General features: G+C 39.9%; 1 protein-coding gene across 3 annotated transcripts in view; it reads left to right on the top strand.

The window, feature by feature from the left end:
• Nucleotides 1-20,587, top strand: part of onecut2 (one cut homeobox 2) — a 111,329-nt gene that overhangs the window by 30,622 nt on the left and 60,120 nt on the right. Inside the window, exon 2 of one of the 3 annotated variants that reach the window (XM_033646976.2) lies at nt 16,738-16,812. The exons of the other annotated variants lie outside the window; for them this stretch is intronic. Within the exon in view, the coding sequence (XP_033502867.1) occupies nt 16,738-16,812 (75 nt within the window). The remainder of the gene's footprint in view (nt 1-16,737; nt 16,813-20,587) is intronic. 3 annotated transcript variants of the gene reach the window in all.

Raw genomic sequence — 20,587 nt, 5'->3', positions numbered from 1 at the left:
GAGAGAGGTGGATGACATCAAACTCCTCTGAGGCCATTTCCTCATCAGCTCAATGACATCACTAAGCCACCAGGAGCTGTGATTGGTCAGCCTGTTTCTCCTGGTAAACAACCAGAGATACATTACAGTGTGTGTGTGTGTGTGTGTGTGTGTGTATAAACGGGCGGAGAGACCTTTGTCCGGTGATGTCACCACAGACCGTTTGGACATACAGATTATACACTGATAAAGCTTCTCTCTGGACACACACTCACTGAATACTGGCTGCCTCTCGTCCTCTTTGTTCCTCAGTACGATCAGATGTATCCATTTGGCTCTATATGTGATGTAATGTACACGAGTAAATACCACTGGACAACAGAAACCCTTCATGTTATACTTTTAAAACACCATTTAAACCCTTCATATTAGCACTAAATTTGCGTGTGGATGGAATAATTAACTTACAATCCACTGTCTGTTGGTACAAACCAACAAAGTGTTAGTCTGTCATTCAGGGATTTCTGACTTCCCTAACCTGTCTGTGGCTCTCAGGCCCAACCCCACTGGCTCCTAGTGAAGATGTAAATCTTTAAAAACAGTTAACAAATATATGGTTTCAATGTTGAAAAGACTCAGTACACAAGCTCAGAGAGATGGGGGCAATGTGGCTGGAAAAACCTGATTTGTTTCTTCGTCACACCCCACATTAAGGGCGAACTATCCCAGTCACAACAGCAGTGTTGGACACAGTGCAGTCATGGATGCCAATCACTCCAACATTTTTTGGACTTGTCCAACAAACGTTTTGGAGGAAAATATGTTCAATTCTACTACTATTTTGGGATGTGAAATACCTATTGATGCAAGGTCTTTAAAGATTAATAAAGAAGAGTGGTATTTGTGTCAAATACCATTTACTGTCGGTAAGAAAGCGATTACAAAGAACTTGTAGAAATCTGAGCCTCCCAAGCCGTGAACAACGGATGGACATAATCAGGGAGATGTTTATAATGGAAAAGATGACTTTTTCTCCAAGGTCTAGAGAAGCAATACTCCTCAGAAAATGAGAGAAATGGACTGTCATTATTTCAGAAGAAGTGGACGCAGCTTCACTGTGAATGTCTGTGGACTCATAAATACTCAACTGGTGCACCCTCACACAGTGCTCTCTATGGTGTATCTGTTTTATCTTAACACCTAAAATATTTAGAGTTAAAAAAAGAAGGCTCAGTAATTTCCTACGACAGCTGGAGACTGTAGCTAACTTTTCTGAAAAGTAGGGGTGGGAATCTAGCCTGGAAATCCAGACTCAAGTCTAGAAAGATTTTGAGTCTGGCCCTCACCGATACACCCTTCTACCCAAGGGGCGGCACTAACTGAGGCATATTAAATGCCGCCACACGCAATTGGATAGCACGATGGCCAATCAGAGCAAAAAACAAGGTGACATATTCACTGCAGTAAGCCCCATTTGTTTGCTGAACAGTGGGGCTAACTGATACATTATGCTTTCGCCGTATCCCGTCGGCAAAACAGCACTAACGTGGAACAAACGTGGAACCTGGAAGCGAAGGCCTCTAGGGCAGTCTTCTGTTCCTCTCTCAAGGAAAAAGATAAGTGTAGCTGGCTTAGTGTTTCTTCCAAAGCTAAATGAATGGACGCGGTCCTTCAGCAGCTGCCATCTTGGCTGTTTACTTTTGGACTCCTACGACACAGCGCGGTTGTCATCGTGTTATGCCCGCCCAGAGCCCGCCTCTGTCAGATAGACTGATCTGATTGGTCCGATAAAATATATTGCGATTTATTACCTTTTTTCCCAACTGCAAATTATTTCCCCAAATAAAAACTTTTTCAACATCAGTTTTACCTCGTAAGAGAAAGTTTTCAGTCTGTTCATCTGACTTAAATCGTTTTTATTGCAAAACCTACGCACCTTCTAGCGGACCGAAAAAGCAATTGATGTTATTATTCTAGGGTGAAAAGTTGTATTGAAATGTGTATTTGCAAAATTTAATTATGTAGATAATTAAAGATAAATACATGGCATCTGTGTATTGATACACAATACGATGCTTTATCGACTATTTTCCACCACCCCTACTGAAAAGAGAGGAAACAGTGAATTTGTGGGGGACTACTTTCAGCAGTGGGTGAATACACATTTGCTGCTGTATCCTTGAAAGTATATGTATGGGGCCCATACTCTAAATCTAGAGCAAAGAAAAAGTTGTGCACGATATATAGCAATTTAAAGCCCTAACTTCATATTACAGGTATGTCTGCGCACACACAGATTACTAAGGCATTTGAAGATGTTTTAGTGGATATATAACCACTTCTTTTTAAATGTGCACTCATCACAGTCATTTCTCAGGAGTGGAGACACAGTGGATGATTCATTGATCAACCAATCAACAAAATCTATTCTGATAATCAGTTAATCATCAGAGTCATTTCAAGGAACAAGACTACTGTACAGACTACTTAGCAGCTGTGATTCAGTACAGTGCTGCTTGGAGCTAAATGCTAACTGTAGCATGCTAATATGCTCATTCTGACATTTGACTGTCTAAGTTCAGTGTGTTAACATTTGCTAATTAGCCAATCATGTAGACTGTTATAACTCCATTAAATGGGCATTATTAGTGGTTATCAGCGTCACAGATGTGGGTTAGAAAGGTGCTGCTACGCCCACTGGTCTGTTCAGAGTGCTTTCATCAGCACGATAAATCCCTGCTTGTATCAGGAGCAGTTTTTTGAGGTTCGTTGTCTCTGTGTTAAATGATCATTCATGTCTTGTTATATGCCAAATTTGAGTAAAAGAATCTCTATCAGAGTATTTTTGAATCTTCAAATCTTTTCCCTTTTTGTAAAATGGATGACCCAGTCTGAACTCAGGGGCGTTAACATAAATTCATCCAATCAAATGAGACTCTGGGCGAGTACCTAGCCGCTCATGGGAGGCAAGCATCGTGGTGCATTAAGCACAACCACACACACAAGAGCTTATAGTGGAGTGCTGATTGCTACAAAGCAGTGCGTCTCTTTATACTACATCGGTGTGTGTGTGAGTTTAAGTGCTGAGATATGATGCATCAAGTGTGTCCACCCAGCTGCCATGCTGAGCTCTGGCATCTCATGAAGTCTTAAGACTAATATACTGCAATGTTCCTACTATGTGGAAGTGTATAGTTATTATTCCATTATTCCTCTCAGTTATGATAACTTCTGAGTGACTCACCAGCATCATTGTTAATACTTTGCAGCATGAGTCATCAGTAAAGTTTGAAACATTTCTGCTTTGACCCAAATATCCAGTGATACAAAGTGTTTGTGCTGTTTGTGGGTTTTGCCCTTTCAAATTTGTGGCTTAAAGCAACAGTGTGTAAGATTTAGGGAGATTTAGTGGCATCTAGTGGTGAGGACTGCAGATTGCAGCCAGCTGAAACTTCTCCCGGTTAAAATTCCTTCAGTGTTCATTGTTCTGAAGGTTTTTACCAGGAGCTAAATTATCCACAGAGGTCTCTTCCTCTCTAAAACAAACGGACCAGGTGATTAAAGGCCAATTTATACTTGTGTGTTAGCTTAATGCAGAGCCTATGCCGTAGCCTACGCCATTTTAGAGTAGAAGTCTTTATTGTCATTGTAGCAGAGCAAATTTTCAAAAATCGGCAAATTTTGAGCATTTATACCTATGTGGTGGTGTGTCTGTGCCACTCTGCAATTACACCTCCAAACCACTAGTTGGCAGGAGGCTTTCTGTGAAGTAGGGCTGTCAAAATTGCTCAAAAATGACATACGAATATTCCTTCTAAAAATAACTCATAGGTTCGAACCATTCAAATTTTTTTTTTCGCATTATGTCCACAAGAGGGCAAACTAATACAAGGAAACATACTTGTATATGTATTAATACAAGGAAACATAACTACTTGTAGGTATTTTTATTTCAACATAAACGTCTTTTAAAACATTTACATACCTACACATTAAAACACATAAAACAATTAATATAACATTACGTTAGAAACGACCGCGGACCTCTCGCTCGCCCCCCCTCTCTGACCCGTCAGGCCACACTGCTCGCGGAAGCGCTGTGAAGAGCCTCGAAGCACCGAGAAGCGTAGCTAGTTTCCTTTCAGCGCCCATGTTAATCGATTGTGTCATCCACACTAGCTGCGCTGCGCCGCGCAGCTCCATGGCCGGCTCTGGTCTATTCTCTGAATGTGTTAAGCCGGGTGACGGAGACAACAGCTGGGAGCAGAACCACTTGTCGACCAGCATGGAGAAATACGCGTCTGATGTGAACGGAAGTGCTCCGGCTCGTGCGAGAATTTCGGTGCGCTCAGCACCTCCACGGGCGGTGTGGCCTTATGCAGTGCATTCAGTGCAGCGGCCCAGGCCAACGCCCACTCGCAAAGAGGACAGCTGCGGTGGTGTTTTTTTTTTTCCCTCCACAATCGAATATCAATTTTCACATTCGAAGGTCCATTTTTTTTTCAAATTCGAATTTATATTTGAATTTAGAATATTCGTTGACAGCCCTACTGTGAAGTGCTGTCAAGTTTAGTTGATTCAAAGCACACATTAAACACACATTAAACATGTCTTAATAGAGACAATTTCAAACACAAGTACACAAATCAGCTTCACTATAACTCGCAGCATTCACAGACAAACACTTGTCTTTATCTGGACACATTTTCTCCACAAATACAACATGCTAATGTTATTAGCACAAGCCTATGATATTTGACATTGTAAAAATTAGCTAAGCAGCTAGCGGACTTTTCCTTTACTCATATGAAGCCAGGGACAACAGCAACATTTAACAAAGGTAACGTTACAAAATTCAGCTCCATTACAACTCACAAGGTTCACTGATAAAACAACTGTCTTATACTAAACACATTTTTCAAACAAATACAACATGCTAACGTTATTAGCACAAGCTTATGGCATTTTACATTGTATAAATTAGCCTAGCGAATAGTGGAGATTTCCTCTGCTCATATGAAGCCAGGATAAATCACACACAGGACTTAAAATGCTATTTTTGTGGAGGCTTTATTGTCTCCACAATTTATTGTTTCTTATCTGTGAAATTAAAGTAAATAAAAGCTTTGCTTCCACTGAGGGAAATGGTTTCAGCTTACAGAGACAGACAGGAGGTCTGCGTCACCACAATGTGTAGTTACACTTCTGGTGAGGTGCACGTCAGGCTACGGCGGAGGGTACGGCGGAGGCTCTATCTCGACCCAGAGCCTATGCAGTAGGTTTGATGTTGATCTGACGCAGTATAAATCCCTGTAAATCCCAGTGAAAACACTGAATAAAGCAGTTTTTTACGTTACAAATCTGTGCTTTTCTGACACTTGTTATACTATATTCCATTTCTGTCAGTACATCCCTCTAAATTCTACAAACTGGGCTTTAAGATAATTCTCTAAATTAAATCAATTTAAGGCATTTGCCACATTTTTAGTTACTTCTGGGGAGATGTGTTGCACCAGCTGACCATCACATGCTGTGAGAATCATGCGACAGAGCAGAGCAGGCAGAATTAAATGACAGTTAGCAGTTACGATCATCTGGGGGGGAAATGTCACCAGTGACATCACGACGACACCGCACACAGCAACACTGTAACCATGCCACAGCTGATTGATGATTTCATCAAAACATCGCTCAGCTCTGCCGGCTCATGACGGAGTGTCGAAGCGTCCAAATGTGGCGCCACACACGAGCGGCGAAGTGTATGTTGAAGGGCGACTTTACTACTTACCCTGCACTTATATGCCCTCTGTGTAATGGATACCAAGGCTTAAGTGGTAATGGTGCAATAAAAAAAAGATACAGAGAGAGGAGGAGGAGGAGGAGGAGGAGAGACAGAGAAAGGAGGAAGAGGGAGGGGAAGAGAGAGACAGAGAGGTAGGAGGGGCAGGAAGATGAAGGAGAGGAAGGAGACACAGAGGCAAGGAGACAGGAAGGGAGAGAAGAGGAGAAAAAAGAGTTAGGGAGGAAGACAGGAAAGGAAAGACAATGGAGAGGAGAGTTAAGGGAGATAATGGAGACAAAGAGAGACAGTGAAAGAGACGACAAGGAAGATGCAAAGGATAGATGACAGACGAGACAAAAACGAGCCAGTGAAGAAAAAAATGAGATGAAGGAAGGAGAGGAGAAGATGGAGAAAGTAGTGATGAAAGACAGAAGAAAAGGCAAGACAGCAATAAAAGACTAAATGACAAAGAAACTCAGGACATAAGACACAGCAGATAAAGACGAAGGCGGAGCTCTCCAGCTGATGGCAAACCTTTGTGCTATAAATCCTTTTTTCTTACAGAAAGAAACCCGTCTGTCTGAGTCTGTGGAGTCCTGACAGACATCTGTGGTTTATATTCAGCGATATTGATCCCCAAACTCTCTGCTCTCCTCTTTTAATCTCTCATTGTGTTGCTCTGTCGCTCTTCTCAGTCTCTACCTCTTCATCTCAATCTCTCGCTTTTATCTCTGTCTGCGTCTGCCCATGAAAATGATAAATGAGGAAAACGGTCAACATCCCAAGAAGGAAACCTCCCTGTTAGCTCAGAGTGCATAACTAGCTATTAGCGTCTACTGATCTGGCAGGAGCCCTTCGTTATATTGAACAAGGTGATGGGGAGTTTTGTACAGAATCTGATGGCGAAGAAACACCTGTTTTAAGGTCACACAGCTCTCATTGTGTCTTTCATTATCGGTCAGTCTGACATGCAAGTAGGTTTAAATATGAAACTTGGTGACAGCTAGACTAATCCCAATACACCCCTTGCCCCGTGCCCACCAAAGTGTTTTCCCAGCTGAAGACACCAGGTGCTCCTCAGGAAACACCCAGGTGGAAGCAGAGGCGTTTGGTTTCCATCTGGTTGCTACAGAATTACAGCAGAAGTAAAACTGGCAGCGCAAGGCATAGTACTCACTGTGGATGAAGGGAAGGCTGAAGCATGTAGGGAGCAAGGACGGACCCTCCAGTCTGTGGGGTCAAGAGAGGCAACATATTAAGTATATAAACATATTTCTCCTCCATTGTTGTTAAGAATTTCTGTAAGATGTGACATTTGTTCTTTGTGGTATTTGTCCCTTCTACAGTGGAATTGATTGGTAAGAAGAGACAGTCACAAGCGCAGTGTTTTACCTAAAGTTAAGGATATGAACATATTTCTCCTCCGTTGTTGTTGCAGTATTTGTATATGTAAGATGTGACAGTTGGTCTTTGTGGTATTTGTCCCCTCTACGATGAAATTGACTGGCAAAAATTGGCAGTGACAAGCACCCAAAGTTGAGCATTTTTCAACTCTCAGCACAAAAAAGCACAAAACAGACAATCAATGCCTCCTCACAATGCTGGCACTACGCAAATAATTCAATAAATACACTGGCTCCAGAAAAAAAATACGCCTCAGTGGACACCCTTCCATTTTGCATGTTCATACCTAGGGCTTGGGTGTCCTGATTCTTGTTGGGATAGATGGGTAAGGTGAAGAGTTTGGGCTACAAGGCCCTTTAAACAGCGGTTTTTAAGAGGCGCACTCCAAACTGGCAAAGATGGAGGCACAAGCAACAAGGAAACACACAAATGTAGTTTCTTGGTTAATAAATGCTTAAGAATTACAATAACCATTGTATTCTCTTAGTTTAATGTTGTTGTTGTAATGTTTCAGTATATTGCAGTCAGTTTTCTTTTCATGCAAAACAAACAAAAATCACGAGTAGTATGCTAATGACTCAGCTGCTAACTAGCTAGCAAGCAAACATGACATTGTTATTGCTGATTTGTGTATGACAGATCCTGCATTTTGACATAATTCCATGACTTCCCCTCTTGATGACATATGACGCCCAAAATTTAAGTCTAGCAGCAAAGTTGCTGCACTTCTCCTCTAATATCAGTGCAGACTGGCAGGCTAGTAGCTAATGTTAGCCTGTAGAGCACCGCTAGTAGCCTGGTGATAAAGCAGTGTTCTTTTTTATTTGGTGACTTGTTTGATCGATTGCTGCCGTGAAAGTTAAGTTGGGAACAAATCATGAGCGGCCATGCTTTTCTATCTAAAGCCAGCGACTACTCATGATGACGTATCAGGGTCTTGAAGGACTGTCCCATTTCATAGGGGGAGATTTCAACCACTACTGTTTGTAACCCTGTTCTGAGGGGCAAAGAAACAATCGAAAACAGGAAGTAGGGGATAAAAGTAAGAAATAGGAATGGGCCATAGAGTTGCCGACTGATGGCTGAACATTGTTTTTCAGCTTACAAAAAAAAAGATTACAAACAAGTACAAGAGCTGACAACATTAAAGTGTGGCACGTGGAGAAAAAAAGTATTGACGGGTCTACATTCAGACTAACAGAGTATTTTTGTCACTTGTCAGTATCTCCATTTCTGAAATTGAGATGGAGGAGAATTTAAGTATGTAACAGACATTTTCCGTTACATATTGCATGGTGGGAAACTGTGTCCATCAGCAACAGGACACATGCAGGGCACTGTGGAGACTGAGGCTGTCATGATAAAGCTGCCAGGCTGTGATCTATCTTTGTGGTGAGGATGAAAACAGTCTCTAATGACTCTGCTGAGCTCCTCTTTCTCCACCCTCCTTCTCTCTGTCTGTAAAATGAAACCAAAGCTTGCTGGCTCACTCACTTCCTCTCTATAAACTTTTACTTTTAATAAACTTTAAAAGGTATACCATGCAGGGATTGGCTGTTACGGTTTGTAAACAGTATTACCAGTGAAAGTGAAAGTCAATCCCAGACTGCTTACGGTCTGGCATCTGGTCGCTACCTTTATGTTAAGTCCTGGCCTCAACTGTGTGCTATACCCAGGAACGTCCCAAACACAGCAAAATAAGACGAAAATAAGAAAATGCAGGCAGAGGGCAGAGTCTCTGCAGATAGATACACCATCACACACTAGGAGTAGGTCATAAGTGATGACTGAGACTGACTACATCTGTATGAGTCACACTGTTTTTTAATAACAGTCAATAAGGCAATAGGCAATCTAATGTAATAAGTAAATAATAAAATATTAATAGTAATATATAAAACAGACACAAACAGGAAAAAGCAATGTTTTAAAGTATGTAATATTTAATACTAATAATACTTTAAATGTTTAGCTGTCAGAAGTTCTTTCATCCAAAGATATGTCAAACGAATGTAATCAAGTTGTCAGCTGAGTATTAGTGGTGGGGAAATGATCAGTTCTTAGATGCATCACAATGCGGACATGGACGATTGAACATCGATTCACAAATAAAAATAATCAATTATCTAAATGTTTATAAATAATGTGATGTTAACAGAAGGAAAGAGGCAGGACTCAACCGCAAGAGCAGCGCAGCACCAAGACGGCCTACAGTGCAGACACGCTAGAGCTGACTTGTAATTTACCTTCACAAAGGACAGGGGTTGTAATCTTGTGTTAATTTAATGTCTACATAATTACGTTTGTAAGGCAAGCATGAAGTATATTGTCGGGATGCAGGGTAATATCTGCATATCATCAATATGAGCTTTAAACTGTCAGAATCACCCAACATTGTATTCCATGTCTCCATCTGCCGATGGGCCGTCACGATAAGAGTATGCATTAGAGTGTGGATACCCGACCAGAGCCCAACGGGACCAATCGGATCCCAACGGGTCGGGCCAGGTTGGGATAACAAATCAGAAATTTTGCTCAGGTTCTGTTCGGGTTTGGCCCACTTGACATGCTGCTGTGTTGTGCTATGGCCTCTTCAAGTGTTGGAATTAGTTATTTACGTGACAATGCCTGAACGCAACACAAGCCAATAGTTACATTTGAGCCAGGAGGTGGTTAATATTGAGACTGAACGAATGAAAACGGAGGACACTAGACAAAACTTGCTATCAGGAAAGTTTAAAACTGCCAAAAACCACGCAGGAAAATCGCTGGTATTGAGGCATTTTGATGTAGTCGTCAATGCAGATCATAACGAAGTTGTTGGTTTTGTAAAATGTAAAATATGTGGGATTTACAATAGGTCAGGTTCGGACTTAAAAATCAGAAAGTCTGTCAGGGTCGGGCAGCGCTCGGTTATAACTGTCGGGTCAGGTTCTGTCAGGAAAATGCGGCCCAAGCCGCGGTCTTATGTGCATGCAAAATATGATGTTAATTCCAGTATATTGTGAATATTTTCTTCTGCCTTCACCCAGAGACGAACATTAATTAAAAGCAAATGAGAGCAGCTGACCAACACGTTGCAGAATTAACCAACTTAAAACAACTCTGTGGCGAAGAAAATAACTCTGTCTATCTGTTTTACTTAAAAAAAACTGCACCTGGCCTGCTCAGCGTCTTGGCTTTCCCTGGAGTGAACACTAGCTACAAGATAAAGTAAATAACAACACAGCATAGCCACGCATACTGTAAATTGCATACTGTTTTCAGTCACATATTACAGTATGGGCGGCACGGTGGTCCAATGGTTAGCATTGTCGCCTCACAGCAAGAGGGTTCCTGATTCGAGGGGTGGAGGGTTCTCCAGGTACTCTGGCTTCCTCCCACAATCCAAAGATAAATGGTGACTCTAAAATAGTTGTAGATGTGAATGTGAGTGTGAATGGTTGTGGTGGTTGTGATAGTCTGGCAACCTGTCCAGGGTCTACCCCGCCTCTTGCCCAGTGTCAGCTGGGAAAATGTTGATGCATCAACCTGCATTGTGAGGCATCGTGTGATGTTTCATCATCGAATTGTTGCCCTCTGAATCGTGAGGTGCCTGTAGATTAACACCCCTACTGGGTACTGTCTGCGTAGCTATGGAAATTCATGTTGTGTTTTCCCAATAATGGAGTGCCACAGGCTGAGAAGAACTGGGCCTAAGTTGGAGCCCTGAGGGACACCACATGTTTAATGTATTGAATCTAAGGAGTCATTGCCCATAGCCACTATATACTACCAACAAATGATGTGGGACCATGGTATGTGACAAGGAGGGAGTCCATATGAGAGTTCAACTCAACAACAATTTATTAACTAAAGTAAACTTTAAAGTAATCTTTCTAGTCATGCCTCTTCATCTTCCCATTTTCAGCTTGTCTCCTAACTTCTTTCTCGTCTCCACACTCCTCATCTTCCTTCTTTCTTCCTCTATATCCTCTTTCCTCAGCCTAACCTCTCTGCTCTGTTTGTTCTGTTTCTCCGTATTCACTTGAAATGGCTGCTGCTTCAATAAAACATCACCTTGACGTTTCTATTGACGTTTAGCAGCCCTCAACTCTTAAAACCTCTGTATCATGCACTGACGTGTTCGCTGAGTGTTACCAGCTCTCAAGGCGCAGCACTTGACTCAACCCCATTTAAGTGAATAGAGAAAAGGCTTTAAGGTGGAATAATGCCTCTCAGCTGCCATATTGGAAGGCTTGACCTTTTGGTCAGCAGTGGGTGTTAACAGCTGATTGTGTTTTTAGGTCTTGTGTTTCTCAATGGATGTGAACAGATGTGGTTAATGTCTGAGTCTGACTCAAAAAGGATCATTCCACCACTTATTTAGATGTATTGGAGTCGTTATCTGAGATTGTGTCAGCAACTTGTAACTTGCAGCTTGTAACTCGTAGGGTGCTTTCAGACCTAGAGTCGTCTCCTTTGGTCTGAATCAGGGACTCATGTTGTTCCAAAGTTGTATAATTGCCTAGAGTTGGTTCGTGTTCTCACGGCAGCATTTACAAGAGGACCAGATCAAATGCCTTGTGTGAGAAAGCTGCTCTTGATTGGTCAGAATTTCCATGTGGGAAAAATCCAGGAAGTAAAGCAAACATTGAAGAAGAGTACACTTGCAAGATAAATGTGACACTTTCTAATGTCACAATGGAGGGACAACTACGCAGGTTGATTTTAGTGCTGCTCATCGTGGACTATATTGCTGTCATTGTTCATTTTAGTCAAACCATACAGTTTGAAAACGAGGTGCGGCTCCAACTAGAAAACAATGTTTTGATGCATTGGATGTGCTGAATATGCATATTAAGGCAGTACAGGAGGAGGTGCACATTAATAATCCTCCAAAACTATTTGTTTCCTTTCTGAGAATGAGAATCAATGTCATGTTTGTGTATGCAGAGCTGGAGTCAGGACGTCATGAGCCTAGCCCAGCTTAGCATAAAGACCGCAAGCAGGGAAAACAGTTAGCCTGGTTACACCCAAGGTTAGAAAATACACCTCTCGACGCCTCTAAAGCTCACTAATTAACACTCAGTCTAGTAGCAGTTTATCCGGTTGGTGGACACCTAATTTTTCTGTGCAGCATCTTCAGCTACAGCACAGGTTGCCAGATGTGCTGTTGTTTGCTAAAAAACAGATCCAGCATGAAGCTCAGGGATTTTATAAACTCTGTTTTCAGTGTTGACACATAGACGTGGAAAACATAGGCCGAGTTCTTTGGCTTGTTATATCAGAGTGTGTGCCATTACTTCCTCTGTAAGGCGACATTTTATGCAATGGCAGTTGTGGCCATTTAACATGTTTTAATAGAATTGTTACGTGACTCTTCAAATATATTGAGGAAAAAAGGTGTGGAAAAAAGTGCTATGGACGTCACTGCCCCAGATAGCCCTCTGCTAATAGCTTTATTTTTCAGGGTTCTTATTGACCAGCTTTTTCGTCTACTTCTTCTTTGTGTAGTTCAGGGTCATGGTTATATAGCTGTCTGTTGGTTTGTCATGCTCTAGACAGGGCTTTTTCTTTTGATTGGACAGATTTTTTCATAACATTGCTTTAGCACACGGGAACAAAGCAGGAAAAGCACAGTTTATAATCGTACTGATGTGCGTATGGACCATCAGCCCACTCGCCCGAAGAAAATGATGGCAGTGTACGTCTCTGCAAACCATGGTTATGTAACATCTGTACATTTATATGTATCATATCAATGTTTCTAAAGTGATGCAGTTCTGAATACATGTATATGAGCTGCCTTTGTCATTGGGAGATGGATGGTGGATGGCGTGAGACTTAGGTGAGACAGCTGTAAAGCTGCAGAGCACCGTTTGAGACCAACAAACAGCAAAACTGGTTGTTTTTCAGCAAGACATTGCCGGCATCTCTAACGGCAGTTGTGCCACCAAAACTGGGTGTGTTTTGGTGAGATATCTGCAGCGTTCCCTTGGTTACACCTGGGGGTTTACGTAATACATGCAACAATCATTGCCGCCCATAAGGATCTTATGTAATCAAAACTAGGGCTGCCACGATTAGTCGATTAATCGATGACTAATCGACTATAAAAATAATCGGTGACTATTTTAGTAGTCAACTAATCGGTTTGAGTCATTTTTCATAGAAAAGTACTATAAAAGTACCCCAAAATACTTTTATTGCAGCTTCTTACGTTCAGATATTGGCAGCTTTACACACTCTCCCGTGACAGTGAACTAAAATCCTTTGGCGTGAGTATGAAACAAGACATTAGATGACGTGATTTTGGGGTTTGGGCAAGACAGACCGACATTTTTCAACATTTTAACACATTTTTCGATGAAATGATTAGTCGACTAATCGAATAAATAATCGACAGATTAGTCGACAATGAAAATAATCGTTAGTGGCAGCCCTAATCGAAACGATAACGATAAATAATTTGTCCTATTTACTCAAGTAAATAGGACAAACTTAGGTTACGACCTAGTAACAGGAGATATTCTAGTCTGCCCAGCTTGTGGGACCCTTTGGCCTATTAGCTGGAAAGCTAACATTAAGCTAGCAAGATTCAAAGTCAATACCATTGCATACAGCTGAGAAACAGTAAATATAATTTGACAGTATGTCTTTTTTAGCAAGACTGTTTATCTGTCCAACCATATCTCTGTCCCCAAATTAAGGTTTTGCAGCAACAACCGATACCCTGTGTGTAATGTTACCATCGGCCACAGCCTGAAGTAGCGAGCTGAATAGCGAATGGGAAGGGAAATTATTGCTTATGTTCATAGGGGTGGAGTAGTAGGATGCAGGGTGTGTTACAGTCTCCATCCAGTGGTGTTCAGAGGACGAGGCACTGAAGGACTATAATCAGTATTGGAAATTAATTGTAAACAGATAACAGATGCAGATACTGTTATGTATTTCACCAGAACCACTTAGTAGGTGTCCAGTATCAGTTTTTTAACGTACACCCTGAAGCCAATTAGAGCCGAGAATTCACCAAGACAATGGTATAATCACTAACATTATGCTACAGATACATGTAGGTGAATCTGGATATGTTTGACGTGGTTATAAAGATGATGATGTAATGATGGCTGTGCTGTTAGGAGAATAATAATGACAACTGCGATTGCAGTTTTAATTAACAATGATTGTGTCTAATAAAAGACGAGGGAGGCGCTCTGTGACAGCTGACTCATGGAGAGAGAGAATAGAGAAGGCAAGAGATTCTCTGTATTTTCTTCTGATCTCGTTTGCAGTTAGAGACACATTTAGCAACACACTGATGTCTGCGAGAGAGAGTGAGAGAGCTGATGAAAGACAGACGAACCCTGCTTTATTGATCCCATTGATTCAACCCTTACCTTTAAAGAAAAACCACCCCTCCCCCCTCCTCACTCTCCCCCCTTCTCAAACTGGTAAACCCCTTTTGAATAATATAATTGCGTATTTGATCCTCACTGTAACCTCGACCAAAGGGGAAAAAAGCCTGATTGAATCACTCGAGCGTGCTCTTTCTCCATTGACGGCGCACTGCGTTTGTGTGGGTGGGTGATTTTGATTGCTCCCTTTTTACACGTAAATGTGTTTGCACTTTTTTTAAAGTCTGGGGTGAACTGCTGCCGAGCTGTTTTTCATCGAGCTACAGTAAGCAGAAAAGGGAGAGACAGGGAGGGAAAGGTGTACATTAGAAATCTATCCATAATATTTTAAGTAGCATTTCAGCATTTCGTCTTTTCATTAAATATTTGTTAACCTATCTGAAATATTTGTTTAAATTGTTGTTTGTTGACAAGATATTTCTCATTGTAGATTATTTGTGTCTGTCTTGCAATGCAGCAAGGAGGTGAAAAAGAGAATACACTTATACAACTAAAACAATCACACTAGTACTGCCTCCATGAATGTATCCAGCAAAATGCTTTAATGTAGTTTGTGTACAAACTTAATTCATCCCTACTACCTATTTTTTTGTGTGTGATGGAGAAAACTATTTTTGAAACTGGTCCAGTATTGAGCAAGAGTGAAAACCATACATCAATCAAATCATCACCCTCTGCCTGCTTTATTTTATCGCTTATTTTGTTGTGTTCAGGTCATTTCTGGGCACAGCATGCAGGCAAAGTCTGAACTTGATGGCGACCAGGTGCTGGACTGTAAGCACGCAAACCTCAGATGCAGCGCAGAGAAAAAACAAAACAAAAACTAGTCCGCTCTCATACTCTTACAGTGTCCATCCATGTCTGTGAAAACATGGATGCTTCACACACAGAAGATCTATACAATCAGCACAGTTTCAAGGTGGACACCCAAGATTAGTCACCAATTCAGTATCTGGACAAATGTCTCCCCTTCTGTTGAGTTATGACGTCTAGTAATGGCCAAAGAAGTGTTCTGTGCAGAACATTATGATGTCACAGTGAAGTTGACCTTTGACCTTTTGGATATAAAATGTCATCACTTCATTATTTTATACTGTTAGACATTTTTGTGAAGTTTTGTCATGATTAGCATATGAATTCTTGAGTAAAGGCCACAAACTTGTTTTGTGAGGTCACACTGACTTTGACCTTTGACCACCGAAATCCAATAAATTCTTTGTTGAGTACAAGTGGACATTTGTGCCAAATATTAAGAAAGTTCCCTCAACCTTTTTTGTAATATATTGCGTTCACAAGAATGAGATGGACGCAAGGTCATAGTAACCTCGACCTTTGACCACCAAAATCTAATCAGTTCATCTTCGATTCCAAGTCAACCTTTGTGCCAAATTGGGAGAAATTCCCTTGAGGCGTTCTTGAGATATCACGCTCACAAGGATGGGACGTACATATGTGGGGACACCCTGAAAACATAACGCCTCAGGCCACAGCTATCGTTGGCACAGAGGCAAATAAAACAAGGCTAAAAGGTGAGCGGACAAAGCTGATGTTGGCTCTCACTTTCATTTTCACTGGTGATACTGTTTAAAATCTGCCGACCAGTATACCTTTAATGTCATTCTCTGCTGGTGCACTGTCAGATGTGATAAAATCCAGTCCGAATGAAGTCATTATGGAGCATTTATGTAATAGACACCTATATCTAAAGAGAGAAAGACATAACTGAAACACAAGGATGAAGCCAGCAATGTTACATATGCCGTGTCTAAAAGGGAACTTGTTATATTACTGAGTGAGCACTGATTTGGTGATTTCAGGATCAAATAACAACCAGACACCTGAGCTAAAAATCATTAGGTTTAAAGGGTTTTTTTGGTTGTTGTTTTGGTTTGGGAAGTCCCAGTTTATAGCCGAGTATGTTTAGAAATGTTTTTGACACTATGGTGCCGATACAGGACCTTGGTTTTAGTACATATGTACAACTACATTTAGGAAAGGAAACTTTTTGTGACTGGCGGCCATCGGGAAGTGCAAACTGAAATGTGTAAATCAAAGTGCAAACGACACGTGGCAGCTGCAGTCACTCATAACTGTAAACCTTCAGTGGTGTTTAATTAATCTGCATGCATGGAATATGCATGGAAAAATAAAACCCTGTATACTCTCTTCTGTCAGGTGGAAGTACCTCCAGTTACTCACAGCTACCAGAGCTTCATGATGATCAACACAAGGCCAGGCAGGAAATGACAGGTGCAAAACAAACACTACAAAAGCGCACAAAAGAATTATATAACTATATATATGAACATTTATTTCTGTAGCTTTAATTATAGACATCAACATATTCATATATTTAAGATATACTGACATATATTTCAACATATTTTGATCTCTAATATTAGTAAATCATACGTTAACAATTTTATGACAAAGCTTTTTGTGAATATTTAATATGTGTCTTCTGGTTTTACCATTTCACTCATTTCATGCTTTTATTGTGTTTTATGCTTTTTTACATTTGCTTTAACTTAAGTGTTTCTATTATTTTCATGTAGTTTAGTTTTATTTTGTTATTATTGTTATCACATTATTTTATGATGGTAAAGCCGGGATTTTTTCCCATCATTAGAGCTGACGGAGGAAATTTGAAATTCACGATTTAAGCCTACAGTAGATGAATTGTTGCCTCTACACAGATGTTATTACCTGTCGTACAGGTACAGTGGTAGCAAATAGAAAATTAGGAGTTGTAGCAGCATGCAGAGTTGTAGAAAGACCATGACAGCAGCAGTTAGGAATAGCTGTGGGTTTACTAGCAGTGAAAACAACAGTTGCTTTCATGTTCTCCCTTGTTTCAATAATGGTTTGACACAGATTTGGGTTTCTGGGAGAAAAAAGAAAGGTCGTGACAACAGTCATTAACAGTTCAGCCGCACAAAAACAGACTTCAGCTCACAGTCAGATGTTTTATCACAAAGATCAGCCTGTAAATAGTCGAGTCCAACGTCCAAGATCGTTTCAGGTTTGGACTCTGAATAAACAAGAACAAAACTGTGACACAATTCTGTGCTCAAGCTGATGAGCCTTTAGTGTATACCATATTATATGGCCTGTGTATCTGCAATAACATGTTTGTGTCCAACCTATTTAAATATTCTAAGTAAATCTGGTAATAAATAAATAAATCAAAATAAAATAAAATAAAATAAAAATGATAATATAATTAATAATCCTCAGCTCTAGAGTCAAATTTGGAACAAAAAAGGGATTAGTCACTGTGGTTATCGTGTGGTCATTTTTAGGCAAAAGCAATAAAAATAAATAAATAAAAATAGGGAATAATCATTGTGCTTAATGCGTGGTTATGTTTTGGCAAAAAAATAAAATAAAAAAATAAAAATAGGGAATAGTCATTGTGCTTAATGTGTGGTTATGTTTTGGCAAAAAAAAAAATAAAAATAAAACTAGGGAATAGTCATTGTGCTTAATGTGTGGTTATGTTTTGGCAAAAAAATGAAATAAAAAATAAAAATAGAGCATAATCATTGTGCTTAATGCGTGGTTATGTTTTGGCAAAAAAAATAAATAAATAAAAACATAAAAATAGGGAATAGTCATTGTGCTTAATGCGTGGTTATGTTTTGGCAAAAAATAAATAAATAAAAAAATAAAAATAGGGAACAGTCATTGTGCTTAATGCGTGGTTATGTTTAGGCAAAAAAAATGAAATAAAAAAATAAAAATAGAGCATAATCATTGTGCTTAATGCGTGGTTATGTTTTGGCAAAAAAAATAAAAAATAAAAACATAAAAATAGGGAATAGTCATTGTGCTTAATGCGTGGTTATGTTTAGGCAAAATAAAATAAAAAAAATAGGGAATAGTCATTGTGCTTAATGCATGGTTATGTTTAGGCAAAATAAAAATAAAAATAAAAATAGGGAATAGTCATTGTGCTTAATGTGTGGTTATGTTTCCGCAAAAAAAAAAAAATCAAAATAAATAAATATAAATAGGGAATAGTCACTGTGCTCAACATGTGTTCAGGCAAAAAAGGGAAATAAAAAGAAACTAAAAAAAAGTAAAATAATAAAGTACATATAAGAAACTAGTTTATAAAATAGTTTCATTAAAAACAGATTCAAAAAAATAATTAAATAAACATTTAAAAGATCAAGCTGATATTTATACTATTACTATTATTATCATTACAGTGTTATTTCTGTTTGTCTTTAATTTACTTAAATTTATTGTCATTTTTTGTGATGATTCAAAACAGACATGTCTCTGTCGCTGTATCTGTGACACACACACACACACACACATATTGAATACATGTTTTAAACCCAGTGTGTCTGTGGCTCAGCACTCTTCATATTCAGAGATCAATAGTACCACCTGTCAGTGACAACCTGTATTACAGCCACAGCAGTTTGGCTCCTGGCAGCCTGGAGGATTAACATGAATTCTTTATAACATTCACCTATTTACCCAGAGTACACAACACCAAGAATCACCACCATCTACTATATAATGAGTCACACAGACAGACGCAGACCTGAGTCATATCATCCAGCAACTAGCCACAGTGCTAATTAAACAAACACTAACACAGTGTCATTCAAAGCAGGTCATGTGTGCACACTGTATTAAGAGTAGACATCATGTCTTGGATTCTAGCGGAGATCCAGATGTCTCTTAAGATGATGGAATATTTCCATCTGATGTAATGCTGCAGCCATAAAAATAAAAAAACATGGAGCCTGTGGTTTGAATGTTTCTCTGAGTGTAAACATCATATATGTGTATTGATTATGAGGCTCTTAAACTACTCAACCATTTATCACCAGGCAGAGAGCAGCAGAGAAACAACAAGCTGCTCTCTGTCATTTGTATCTGTCGTCAGGTCGCTAAACGCTGTGATAAGAAGCTGAGAGGAGACGGGAGGAGGGGTGTGTGAATCTGTGTGTGTGTGTGTGTGTGTGTGTGTGTTTAACAGTGAGGATATTTTCCCCTCACATAATAGTTTTATTACTGAATTGAGTCCATAACCTGATTGGTACTGATCAGCCGAGCTCTGAGTCGTGCATACTTAATTCAGAGAGATAATCAAATCAAACGCTCCTCCTCCTCCTCCTCCTCCTCCTCAGTGACTGACTGAGACACAACAACAGACACATTATAGGGTGTGTTATTGCTATTATATTATTATAGTTTATTATATTATACAGTTCGGGGTCTGTTGGGAACATCAATGTCATTGATACAAGTACAGTCCTAAAATGCACAAAAACTTAAAACAAACAAAAACAAAAACTTAAATCGATGGTTTCACCTTTTTTTCCTAACCAAACCACCCAGTTGAACCCAACAGGTCAGGGGTGAAAACACGCTCAGTAACTTCACGTTCATTTTTAAACTGCATCTCACACTTTCACTTTGCATTTTCAACCCAATCGCCTGGATAAATGTTGGCATTGTACTTTTCTGTGAGCCACGGCTATGTTGCATTTGTATGTTATTATGTAGGGGATACATTGAAACTTTAGGTTTAGGGACAAAAACAACTTAGTTATGGTTTGGAAAAGCTGTGGTTTGGTTTTGGTTTAAAACTCCTTGTTTTGGTGGCACACCCTACTGGGAACACAGTGATATTGCAATAAAAACAACAAATTTCAATGGCACTATCCCAGTAAAAAGTGCAACGCTGTCACATAAAAAACAACCACTTTTCATGGCACTATCCTGGCAGGTAACGCAGCAATGTCTCAGTTCAAAAAAAAAACAATGGGATTACTGGCATTATACTGGCAGGAAATGTAGCAATGTCTCGGTAAAAGACAACCACTATTTGTGGCACTATCCCAGCAGGAAATACAGCAATATCAATTAAAAACAACCAATTTTTGTGACACTACCTGCAAAGAACACAGTGATATCTCAGTAAAAAAACGATGGCTTTTCATGGCATCATAACAGCAGAAAATGTAGCAATGTCTCGGTAAAAGACAACTGCTACTCATGG

Source organism: Epinephelus lanceolatus, chromosome 19, assembly GCF_041903045.1.
Source record: "Epinephelus lanceolatus isolate andai-2023 chromosome 19, ASM4190304v1, whole genome shotgun sequence".
NCBI lineage: Eukaryota > Metazoa > Chordata > Actinopteri > Perciformes > Serranidae > Epinephelus > Epinephelus lanceolatus.
The sequence above is the reverse complement of the archived record's forward strand: the minus strand, read 5'-3'. Positions and strand labels throughout refer to the sequence as shown.